The sequence below is a fragment of the Blennius ocellaris genome, assembly GCF_963422515.1.
Source record: "Blennius ocellaris genome assembly, chromosome: 17".
In the NCBI taxonomy this organism is placed as follows: Eukaryota; Metazoa; Chordata; class Actinopteri; order Blenniiformes; family Blenniidae; genus Blennius; species Blennius ocellaris.
In genome coordinates, this window is record NC_137666.1 from 12058369 (window position 1) to 12071689 (window position 13321).

The 13321-nt window shown below is 38.9% G+C and overlaps 1 protein-coding gene across 1 annotated transcript; it reads left to right on the top strand.

Annotated features, from left to right (window-relative positions):
* Window positions 1-521: 521 nt before the first annotated feature.
* Window positions 522-1469, top strand: gpr65 (G protein-coupled receptor 65; the record flags this gene model as incomplete). The annotated part of the gene is made up of 1 exon (XM_080512636.1): window positions 522-1469. The coding sequence occupies one exon, from the start codon at window positions 522-524 to the stop codon at window positions 1467-1469; it is 948 nt and encodes a 315-aa protein (XP_080368762.1).
* Between the last annotated feature and the right edge of the window lie 11852 nt (window positions 1470-13321).

The following is a 13321-nucleotide window of genomic DNA, read 5'->3' on the forward strand; positions in this document are numbered from 1 at the left end:
ACTTCACTATGATCAAATATTAAACCTTATGATCTCTATTTTTACTTAGCCACTGTTGAAGATATCCTGCTTCATGATCACACTTTTCTACTACCCTTTAGATACATTACACTGTACATATATTAATCAGAGATATTCCATTAGATTGCTGATATTTTATAAATTGCATCAAAATCATGATTTTGATAATGCAATTACATTTGGTTATAAAGGAATTCATGTTTTGGATCATTTGATAGTACTCAAACTGAGTATTTTCCCTGCAATTTTTGTAATTGGGTATAATTTAGGCAATATCGCAATAATAGTACTACTTTTAGTAACTCTTCACACCTTCGCAGGTTTGAAAAACTTCAAGAAAATCTATTATTATCACAGTCCACATTGACATACAGTGTGAACTGACTTAATTGTGTTAAGTTTTTGTATCACTTTAAAGGTTTAAATTGTAATTTGGATTACTTTCTGCCTTCCTCTTTACTTTTCCGCAAGGTTCAAACAATATGAACGCTTTAACCACGATGGAAAACCTGAGTCGGACCACCAATGTGTCTGATTGCTTCGTGATCCAACACCAATCTGGAGCGAAGCCATTTGTGTTCTTCTACCTGGCCGTCATCGTCATTGCGATCCCGTCCAACACTTTCTCGCTCTACGTGTCCTGGCAGCACATCAGACAGAAGAACGAGCTCGGCGTCTTCCTGTTCAACTTGGCTCTGAGCGACCTGACCTTCACCCTCGGCCTCACTCTCTGGCTGGACTTCCTGTGGCGGGGGTTTTGGACCCACGGAGGCCACCTCTGTGTGTTGTGTGTCTACTTAATCTACATTAACTTTTACACAAGTGAGGCTCTCCTCTGCTGCATCGCTGTGGATCGCTACCTGGCCGTGGTCCACCCGTTAAAGTTCGTCAATGTAAGGAAAGTTGGAACTGCGGCTGCAGTCACTGCTGCCATCTGGGTGCTGGTGCTCTGTTTCATTGTTACGACCGTCACCTGGGTGGACTCTGACTATGAAGATAAGACGTTTTCTCTGTGCATTAACATGTCCCTGATGTCAGAGAGTCAGATTTGTAGAAACATTATTCGCTTCTTCCTGGGGTTTGTTGCTCCGGTGGGCCTGGTGTTCTTCTGCACGTGGGGCATTTGCATGTCTGTGAACAACAACGAGGCCACCAACGAGCAGGAACGTAAACGGATCTCAAAGCTTTTGGCTTTAGTTCTGTTCAGCATGTTGTTCTGCTTTGGACCCATCCACGTCGTGATGCTTGTGCGCACACTGGCGACCGACTGCACCGTTTTTCAGCGGCTCCTCAATCCATCAAAGATCAGCATTGTTTTTTCAAGCCTGAACTGCCTCGCAGACCCGCTCCTCTATTGTTTCGTCACGAGAACCGGGCAAGCCAACGTCAGCCAAGTCATTCTGTTCTTGCAGGGAAAGACGAGAAGCAAAGATAAGAGTACTGTATGACTCAAGTACCAACAGAAAGAATTGTGTTCACCCTCAATTTGCTCTAAACGTTACATTTTTAATAGCGAAGAAAGAACTAATTCAGTTTAATTTCTATAGAGCAGCAAGATGGATGTTTCAAGACAGTTTAACATTTAAATATGGAGAAGAACCCAGCAGCATAGGAGAAAATGAAAAAGTTTCCTTTTACCATGACCAAACATCTAGAAGCCACTATACTTGCACTTCTTGGGGTTAGTAAGATTTCATAATGAGACAATGAGAGTCAGTGTGTTGCATGGCAGTAAAGACAACAATTAGGCTTGATGGTTTTTTAATGTTTCTCAATGCCAATACACCCTATTAGGTATAACACTGTTATTTAGGACAAACAAGCAATCAAACTCTTTGATTGCTTGTTTGTGGGACTTTGTCCTCGGCTTGTCTGCTTGATTGAAGAGACTATTGCCTACTTTCGAATGCACCAGCCTCATTGTGATGATACGTGAGCGATTCAACATCCCAGGATGCATGTTCAAAACTACATGAAACTAAACAAAATATATATCTGATATAAAGTATGTCCTGCCATTAAATTGTATTCCATTATAAATCCTGAATTTTTTTATTTTTTTTTAAATGTATTTTCGTTTGTGAGAAAGATGTATTTGTGGGCAGCAAATACTCATTTATTTAAAAAGAGATTTATTATCAAGAAGCATTGCTTCCAAAGAGAAATAGAAAAAAAAATCACATTTTAGTACACTTTGTTTCCTATTTGGAAATATTATAGCAATCATATAGTGTCAGAAATGTCCACCAGCAGTTGATGAAAGACAATATAATGCATCAGTCCACCTGAGAAGTGATTGCAAATAATTTAGATGTTTTTAGGTTTTGCTGGATGTGCAGATAAGTGAATGTTATCTTTATTGATGGGATTCGTTTGTTTCCAGTTTCCAACTAGTTATTAAATAGTTTCTGCAGCTGGGATTGGTCAAAATAAAGCATCCTTAATCTTTGTTTGACTTGAAGAGATTTTCTGGGATGACTACAGAGTGTACAGTAGTAAAGATTGTATATAGTCTCATTTGAGACTTTGTCATTAAGTTATATAGTTTTGAGAGTTAAATTAACCCCATAAAGGTCAAGTTACCCTCAAATCACCATTAGATCACATTAAGGAGAATCAATTATTGCCACATAAAACAAAGACAAAGGACCAGTGTGGAAGGTCTTGGCAGAGCTGAAAGTTAATGAGTTTCTGTGGCAGTTCAGAGTAAATGTTTACAGTGTTTTTATTATCCCCTTTAAGTTTACACTGACAGATTACAGTACATGTACTGGTGAGATCTATTATTAAAAGCTTTTTTTTAATCAGCTGTGAGCTATGAAGCAGATGTTCTGAGACAATTTGTGCCATCGAAACCTTCAAACAGGTACAAAGATAATAAAATGTCTTTGACACCTTTCATCTGCATAAGGTGTGAGTTTAGAAAAAAAATCTTTATTTTCAACCAACTGTGGCTTCCATCGACAACGAGGTGACACATCTGACTACCTTCACTTCAGCTTTTGATCCTTTGTTCATAGTCACACAATGTTTTTGTGTGTGCGTGCATTATACCATTATACCATAAGAACAATTTTGAACAAAATGTTGCATTTTAGAAGATTAATGTAAAGTAAGTGCCAAAACACACTGGAATCAGAATTGTTTGATGTGGGTTTTTTTCATCTATGGTCTATTGCCCTCGAAACTCGCCACAGTGGATCATCTTCCTCTGTGTCATATGATCCCCCGCTTCCTCCACTGTCACACTAACCATCTATATCCTACTTCATTATATTCACAAATCATCTTCTCATCTTGCCAGCAAATGTCTAAAACAACTCAGCTTGGCTTTTCTTTTTAACTCAACAGCTCAACTTTAGCCGTCAATCTGATTTGTTCAATTATAATCCCGTCCATTCAGTTTACTCCAATGAAAATCTAAACTGCCTGTGGGCTCAAACGTCTGAAACAGATTAATTTCTGTATACTTTAGATAAGAGCAGAGGAAAAACAAAAAAATTAGCTTTCTCGGGATGATCATGAGAATTGTCTTATTTAAAAATAAAACGAATTGCTCATAAAATATGAACCCATTTTGAATATTTCCTACACTTGAATTTCATGTTGCAGCGTTAAACCTGCAGTGAGCACAGTAATGAATTCCTAGTGCCCCCTGGTGGGTCGTTATAACAAGTGCATGTCTTTGCATGGGATCATGTGCTATGTACTTTGTAGGGTTTTACTAGAAGTTCAGCTGATATACAAATTCAAGCACATCTTAACCTTTGATTTAATAAAAAAGACACAAATCTGACTCAGATAATGCAGGAAGCACTAAACTGTCTAACTTCCAACAACATAACATAGATAACCATAAGCAGAAAATCCAGATTCCAGCAGTTTAAAGATGCACCGGTATGTTTTGTAAGCACGACAACCATCACACAAAGATTAACGTCCCTGTTCCCGGGAGGGAGATGAATCTGCAACACGTGTTATGGGATCTGACAGAACAGTGCATAGATTTATGATCTTGCACTATTTCTTCAATCGGTGTATTAACAACGCATGCCTCTTCCTGTGCAGACTGCGTGGTCTTAGTAACCACAAAAGGATGAGCGGGACATGTGCTCCTCCATGTGAGAGTTTGTCCCTCTCCCGCTTCCATCCATTCATCCATGTCAAATGATATGCTTCATCTCACTCCGAATAACCTGCATCAGCAGAACCAAGCAGGGATAAAAGCCCCTCTGAACACCCCCCTGACTCTCACCTTCCTATGTCCTTGGCAGTGTAACAGACATGCTTCTTTATATGTAAAGTACGAGCGTATCAGGAGATAGTGAGGATCAATAGGTTTAGTCAGTGACGTCTGGTCTTCACCTGGATGTTGGCAGAGTTTCAGCAGCCACACGTGTGAGGAGGCCCGCTCTGTGCCTGTCATGATGAATGAACGTGCCTCTAATCTACACCGCTGATCTGACTGCATATGCACACAAATGTAATAGCAGATTATTCCGGGACGTGAAGGTGAAAACTGAGCTCAAGCAGCGACTGCAAAGATTAGAGATGATGTGAGAGGACTGTTGCTCTTATCCAAGTTTCCATCGCATGCAACAAGCATCTGAATCAGGTGGCAGCGCTACATTTGGACCAATCCCCGCCACGGCAGCTGTGATTTGCACTCGGTGCTTGCAGGCTGTGGGAATACTCAGGGTAATGTAGACATCCACGTGCTGCAGAGAAAATCTGAACCAAACGCACGCATGTGTTAAAACAAACAGATGGATAAATATAGCAATCAAGAGTTGTGTGGTAATGACATTACATAAGCTATTTACAATGTAAACAAGAGCAAACTTGTTCTATCTTCACTGTATTTACTACAGTAGCATAGTACACAAAAGGTAGAATATAAAATCTCTAATAATGTCTCTTTTTATAGTCATTACTTCAGTGACAGCTTCAACTTTACTTTTCTCATCTGACATCCTTGAGGAATCGTTTTTTGCCACGCATGTCTCCACGGATACAGTACTTCTGTGTCTTCAGTCCAAACTGTTTCTCACTTGTTTTTCTCACCACTCTGCAGATGTGCACAGCCAGGATAATTGTTGTCTCTTGTCATTAAGAGAGTTGAGATGCAGAAAGCATCAGGGCTGCTGACTCCAAATGTCTCATTATGCAACACATTTTTGGGTAATGGAACAAAATTAAGCTTGAAAAAAACAAAAAACAATTCTAGTTCTATTATCATTTAGTTTTTTGCTCATCAAAGCGATCCAACTAAAAATACATTTCTCATCAACAACACGCAACAGCACGCCTGTAGACCAAACTTGCAAAATATAAAAACAACAGATTTTTCAATAAAGCCACAGTTATTCGGCAGTGAAAGGAAAACACCTTGTGGCCAGTGAAATAGCATTCATATTAAAACATGCATAAAATAAACACATTGGCAGGAACTATATTAATTTAAACATTTTTAAAAAGTACATTTCAAGGTTGTTTTTTTTTAACAGATTTTGTACAACATCGTTAGGATTTTCAGAACTCTTATTTATTTATTTATTTATTTATTTTAACCCCCCCAAAAAACTTTGAGACAACTTTGGATAAAACTTTGGAGTAGATACAACTTATTAATTATTATTTTACCAGTCTCGGCTGCATGTGATCGAAAATTAGTTTGACCCTTCTGGTTTTGTCCGTAACGGAACAAAGCATTTGTTGCACACTCAGACGAAGGTGGCATCCGGCTGTGAGTCGATTTGATAACTTGCCGTACATGAACTTACATGCTATCCTGGTTTGGTGCACAGGAAAATGTGGACCATTAGGACCCCACAAGGCTCCCATTAAATATCCCATATAATTGAACCATCAAAGATGCTTCTTTGAGCAGTGATCATCTCTCCAAGCTGAATTAGTTAAAGGTTTATATCAGGGATAAGGCTATTTACAACAATTGTTGCTTTTTGGCTTTGGTAGATAGAACGTTTGAATTTGTGTTTTTGATCCATGCACCTGCTGGGTCAATACGTCTATGAGGAAACCCAAATTTTATATACGCTGCACTGTTGTGTACTCTAGAGACGACATATTGAATGTTCACTATGTTTAATGTGCCAAGGAAAGAGGAACAACATGAGTAAAGTATAGTTATGTTTCACATGCAGGGAGTTTAAGTAAGACCATGGGATCTTCTCGACAACCATTCAGCCATCAGGTGACCCAGAAATAAAAATGTTTTAAGCACAATTTTTGATATGTCAATCAAATCAAACTCGATATGGCATATGTCAGTGCAACATGATGCTTCTGCTTCTTCCTGATAACAACACATTACACCTCTCTTCACTGAAGTAGCTCAGCTGTCAGGCACGTCAGGCAGATTTCGCGTCTCTCCTCTGTGGAGCCTGCTGAGCTCCTCCAGGCCACCGTCTGGCACTCCCTGCAACCTCTCCTCTGCATCATCCCTCCCGTCGCTCTCAGCACTTTCACACTTCTTCTCACTCTTCTTCACAACAACTCCTTGTTCTGGCAGCAAACTCTCAAAGGCTCATGGGGTCAAATCTGATAAGATGCTCAAGTGGGATGTTGGCTATTGAAGCTGAAGCAGAGTTATATTTAATTCGCAGGTTTTAGGCTAAATACCTTCTACTTGTTCCAATATTTATACCGATAACACATTTTTTTGGAGTAGTCTGTGAAATAAGGGAAAACATGTACACGGTAAGATTTTGTCCTCTGCATCCAAAAGTGGAGTCAGAGTTCATCCCACAAAAGAATGAAGGGACTACAGCTCCCACCAAACAAACCCAAATATGAAAAGGGAGAAAATATTGTGCTTATATTAAGCCACAGATTTGACATTTTAGGAGAAATTGTTTGTTTAAAGCTTCTGCTCTAACAGCTCTCAAACAGAAGCCAATCTACCCACAGAGACCTTGAAGCTTTTATGGACTCCCAGAAGAGCCGCTCAGGTGAGATCAATCTGACTGATTACTGATCACACTAAACAGACTGACGGCAGGAGCAAAAATAGATAAAACGCTGATTTTGTTAACTTCTCCAATGTGTGATCATCTTCATAGCTACTGCGTGTTTGTGGCTATCTCATTCAATGTTTGAATGTTTTGTACCGGTTACTCTGCGCAGCGTGGATCTCTCATGCATGGATGTTGCAACAAAGCTATGACGATAAATATCTCTCTCAAGACGATAAAGTTATCACAGAAATGCTCTGAAAGAATCTTCACTCATTGCTATTTTGTGTTTCTTTGGTTCTGCCATTTTAAGTCTCCAACAGCAATATTTTAGCCTGACTTTAGGCTCTGCTTACATGACGATGGTTGACTGGAAGAGATATAATTATTCAGTTTCCGACCAAGTACAACATCGAAAGTAAGAGTTTCAAACACACAGTCCACAGCTGGACATTAACTGCACTTTTTCCAATAAAGGTAACAACATTTTGTCATTTGTCCACAGGAAACGTGTACTGTTTCAGTGAAAGTAGAGGACAAAACCCTATACTGGCACCATAAACTGAACAAGAAATAATATTCAGCATCCTCTAGATAAATAGCATTAAACAAGTGTATTAAAGAGTAAAACTATCTCGTGTTTCCAAAAGCAACAGGCTTTAGAAATGTTTTTCTTTGAGAAAATAATGCAACAATTCATCCCCAAAATGTGCATTTTTTTGTGTTTGTTTGTTTTGGGGTTTGTTTGGGTTGTTTTTTTACGCTAGTCTAAACCTGAGGGACGATGTTGAAATTCAACCATGATCATGGTCTTCATTTTCATTCCACTGTCCAAAAACATTAATCGGAGTGTCTCCTTGATTTGCCTTGTGATTGACTGGCAACTTGTCCAGAGCGCCGGCGACCCTGCACACGATAAAGCGCTATAGAAGATGGATGTGCAGATAGATTCATGTATCAACCCACAGAAATGAGAAAAGCCCTCAAGGCCTTTTGTACACAGTATTAATGCATTCCCATTTGATTAATGACATCAGTTAAGATTTTCTCATTTGTCTGAAAGCCAAGACGAAGACCTGAGTCATAAGAAACACTTTTTTTTTTCTCACCAAATAGCTTTCAGACCAGAAATGATCTTTGTCATTATCTCTTGTAAAAGTGTCTGAAACTTTTCATATGAAGCTCGGATGAGTGACTTTTGAATCTAGATGAACACTTGGTCTATATACTGTTGAACAAACTTGTTCATCTGATTTAAAAGTGTAAATTGAAACTGCACAAAAAGAAAGTGCCAATAAAAACACTCAGTTTGACACATCCTGTGTAACGTCTCTCAGCGCTGATTGAGATCACCTGCTTGCAGCTAATCAGCTCCCAGCTGCTGGAGTGTCTCTGCAAATCCTTGTGTCAGCATATAAACTTTGCTTTCCAGCGATTCTCTATATTCAATATATTTTTTGGTTTATTCTCTTGGACTATTTTCTTTGCCTGTCTCTGCTCTAGTTAGATTTTTTTTTTTTTTTTTTCCTGTATGACCTGGACTTCCTCGCAGGTTCTCATTATATTCTACCCTTGACTCCCAATTGAACATTACCATGTTCAGCAAAAACGATCATGTATCAAGGTTGCAAAGTTACAGTTACTAGTTTTAACGGCTTTCTATTTCTATTTAAAATTAATCTTTACAAATTAATACTAATGCATAGTTCACGAGTTGTTGTGTAGTTCTGAAACATTCTTGGACCAAAATGATGAATTTGCCTGTATTAAGTACAGTTTAATAAGTATATACCTCCTTCTTACCTGCACAATGCAGGTCAATATGATAATTGTAGGTTTTTAAGTGTGTATTCAGTGTTTTATGGGACTGTCGAACACAGCAGAAACTGAAAAATGTCAAGATTTTTCTATCCAACATTCATCTTCTATTTTCTGAGAGCCAACTCTATAGATAACAAAGAGCAAGATTATTATTATTATTATTATAATTTTTTTTTTTTTTTTTAATCCTTGATCTGTCAGATCTGTGAATTTCACTGCAGAGTACATTTTGATCCTTGGCGAACATATTCAGCAACAGATTTCCTGAGCCGATCAGAATATTCTCTGCCAGTTTCATCCACATATTTGACATTATCTAACTACCTATTACAAGAGCATGTGAGCTAATAAGAAACACAGACATACACAAAGCACACATATGTGGGAAGGTAAAGATATAAAACCAGAAAGGCAAAAAGGGAGGCAGAGCAGGTTATGGCCGCTTTCACCTTGAGGGAAAGACATGCACACGCACACGCACACGCACACGCACACGCACACGCACACGCACACACACACACACACACACACACACACACACACACACACACACACACACACACACACACACAGCCCATTACATGCACTGTATACCCCTCCCTTTACTGTCCTGCCTGCCTCCCTGGATAATTTCTTTTCTGATGCTGTCAGCTTCACCTTTTTATTGGGTGCCATACACACTTGGACGCACGTGACTCCGAGGTAGACATGCACGGATGAAGACCTTGGGCTCCTGCACTCAGAAACACGCCATGAAACAGTTACGTAATGCCCATGTCTCTCTTTTAATTACCTAAAAGCTGCTACGAGGCAAGCACTCGGTGATATAGTTTATATTTAACAATGGCTCCGTGTAAATTTTGAAAGGCCCGTGAAGGGAATGAGTTTGGATGGTTCTGCTTTATGTAGCGTTTGAAAATGTGTTTTGTTTGTTTGATTTACTTGAGATTTATAACTTGTAATCACTTAATAGGCTTTGATATGATGAGTCGAAGTACAGTGGAGCAGTGGTTCAAATCCAGCTGAGGCCTTTCTGTGTGGAGCTTGCATGTTCTCCCTGTGTGTGCATGTGTGTGGATTTCCTCTGGGAACTCTGGTTTCCTCCCATGGTCCCCAAAACAATGTATCGTGGGTCCCTGAGCATCACCCTCAGTCCCCGCCAGCTCCTCCTGGGTGCTGCTCTGTGTGGCTGCCAACGATAGGTCATAAGACTGAAAAGGAAATCAATTCAGCAGTTTAAAAAAAAAAAGAAAAGTAATTTAAAAATTGTCCCCCTCTGCTTTATTGCAAGTGACTCAACAAAAAGTGCATGATCCCCATTTCTCTCCAGTGGTCTTCCAAGAACCACCGTTCCTCGGAGGCTACCTGTGCTTTGTGTTTGGCTCAAAAACTAGACAGATACAATCTTCGGAAACACTGATGTGGCGCCAGATATTTCGAGAGAAGTGATAGGCATTGAAAAAGAAGAATACCATCGAGTTGACCTGAATATCTGAAGCGTAGGCTGTTTGCATACACATATTGCCACTTGTATCTCTTTTCCTCCATTATTCTGCCAAAAAATTAGTATCTGCTTTGTATTTCATCTTGTTTCCATGGCATCACTTATTCTTTTTTATTTATTTATTTTTCCCTGTGTTGTTCAGAACATTTGAATAGGTTTATTATCGGTTTAGGGTTTAATACCAAAGGAATTTGGTGCATTTCTAGTTATCGGACCTGAATGGTCAAAGCATGTTACAAAAAGGGTTTAAGCCCTAAAATTTATTTTTATTAAGTTTGTAGATACTTGAGTATCGAAGGCTGAAGGACACTCTCGGCAGGTCTTACAATCCTTTCTTAGGAATCAACTGAAATAACTTGCTTTCTCTGAACACATTAGGCTTTTTTAAGTATTGATCGGTTTTCACTTGTTATCAGAGCAGCTGGCTGAGGGTGGTCGACGCCTAAAGACTGAACAGATTCATTCGAAAGGTTAGCGACATCGCGGGAGGCTGAGGTGGGATCCGGACAGGTGGTCTCAGAGAGCAGGTGGTTATAAAGAGATATTTTCAATCCATGCAGAGAAGGAGGCATACTTTGAGTACATTTGAATTATAAGGCACGATTGTGGAAACATTGACTGTGGTTTACAAAGCTGAGCCAGGTGTCCTCTTTTTTGGAAATAAAAATATGTCGATTCGTGACACTGAATGCCAATCAGTGGAAAGCATAATAAGCTGAATGTGAGAGGCTGCCGCAGAAGGTTTGTCATACTGGGTCCCAAAAGAAAATCGGTGTTGTTGTTGATATCAGATGGTTTTCCTTCCTGCTGTTGTGGAAAGTTTGTGTCAGCATGCAGAGCCTCGGGCAGAAGTCTCTCTGCAAAATAGTGTGATTATTTTAATACTGATAGAAAAGGTAAGAGGTAAGAGGGAGCTTTAAGAACAAAGTAACGGTGGAAAACAAAAATCTTTTTTTTTTTGTTCAGAATTATATGTACAGTAAGTAGAAATGAAACGTGTGGTGCTTTTAAACTACTCTAACATGTACAATTTATCCAAAATGTACTCAAGTAAAAGTAACGCGTTACAACAATTAGATCTTTCCTGCGGCCGTCAAACTTTAGAACTACTCTTGTAAATAATCTTTCAGTTGGCTTTTTTTTTCTTAATTTGCACATGTATTTATTCATTGTCAACCTGTAATGTGTATATTGTGACAATACCTAATTTTGTATCTTATTTATATATTATTCTATTTCTGTAAATTGCTATATTTACATAATTATTATTAACAATTCCCTCTTAGAGTTAATATAAGGATCGCAATTATAAAAAAAAGTATTTTCCATTCTGCGATCATCACATATTCTCTCACCGCACATTTCTAGCTTGTGTTTTGACTCGAGGTTTAACATAATACAACAAACTTAAATGTTTTGTTGGATTGTTGGAGGGAGTTATTGTGCAAACAAAACCCACACAGAGAGAACATGCTAACTCACATTGCAAATGCTATCCCGAAAATAAATCTAATAATGAATTAAAATTTATTAATTAATAATTCAATGCTACTAGTCGTTACCAGTTTGAGTTCTTGAATCATATTTATTACCTGGAAAAGGCACTCACTACATGTATTGTGATCTCTTCAGAAAATAAACTGTACACAACAAACAGTTGCTTAACATGTCACAGGTCATGGTCATGGAAAGGTTAATGCCTTCAGATAAGCAGGTGTGTGGAACAGCTGTGTGTTATTCACCTTGGAAAATGCATTGAAAGCATGCCAGTGATACATAAAAAAAAAAAATCCTGTACAACTAAAAGTATCATCTTTGAGTTGTAGTTATTAGTACCAGTTTGTAAATGTAAATAGTGGTCAGGTATGAAATATTTGTGTGAGTAAAACATCTAGCAGCTACAAGGAAATATTAAGAGTGAAGATGTCCATAGCCGGAATGTTAGTCTTAGAAAAACCAAGCAAAAGCAAAAATGAAGTTATTCAAGTTATATTTTACAGGACAGCTTGGCTGATGTTAAAAAAGTAGTAAACATAACAGCAAACATGTTCGGTGAATCCAAAATAATATCATCACATTCATTGAAACACACTCAAAACATTGGTGGTAATGTAAATATAATGTACAAAACTTGAAAAAATGTGAAAGTTGTGTTCAACATGACTGACAATCTTTGTGTGCCGCTTTGTGTGTCTCCCTCCGTTAATATACAATTTAAAAAACAGTACAGAAACACATGTTGTGACCTGCAGATGAGCCAGAAAAATATGAATGAAAGCCCAACAATTCATTCTACTCAGTAAGAAACATAATTACAGCAGTGACTCCGAGCTGTCAAGTGGGTTAATGCCAGATATCGGTTATGGTCGTGTCTCGAAAACCATGCATTGTGATTAGTCTGTTTACATAATCAATGCCACATACATTGTAGGGAATAGTTGTACATGTCGCCTAGGTAAATACTCGCGTTGTTTATATTGATCCAACAGAGGACACATCCTCCCACTCTCCATTCATTAAATGTCGAGGTCCTTTTGGAGCAGGCTGCTGGGATGAAAATAGCTCCCGCAGTATGAGATGGCAAATGGAAAATCGATGATGTTTCTGAACAAGGGTGACATGAGTGAAGCTCTCTGGCTGTCCTGTGCACATTGTTAAAAAATAAGATTTCAGCATGAACAGATGGCCGTCGCCCAAGTGTCTCAGGAGAGCCTGGAGGGCTGAGATCCTAACGAGTCCCATTTCAGAGCAACATCTGTAATGAGGTATTTTGACTACAGTCTCTTCTTCAGCTTCAGGTTTTTATTCATTTTTGGCAAAATATTTTCTTCCCATGGCTATCGCATGGCGCATGTGTCCTGGGAACAGTTCCAATCCAAGCATAGGAAGCAGAAAGGCACATTTATTGACATCTCTAAGGACGTGCACGCGTGTCTGAGACCTGTTCTCCGTGTGCCTCTGCAGTCCTTGTCTGTCTGTGGCTTTTCTTCAGTTCGATTCC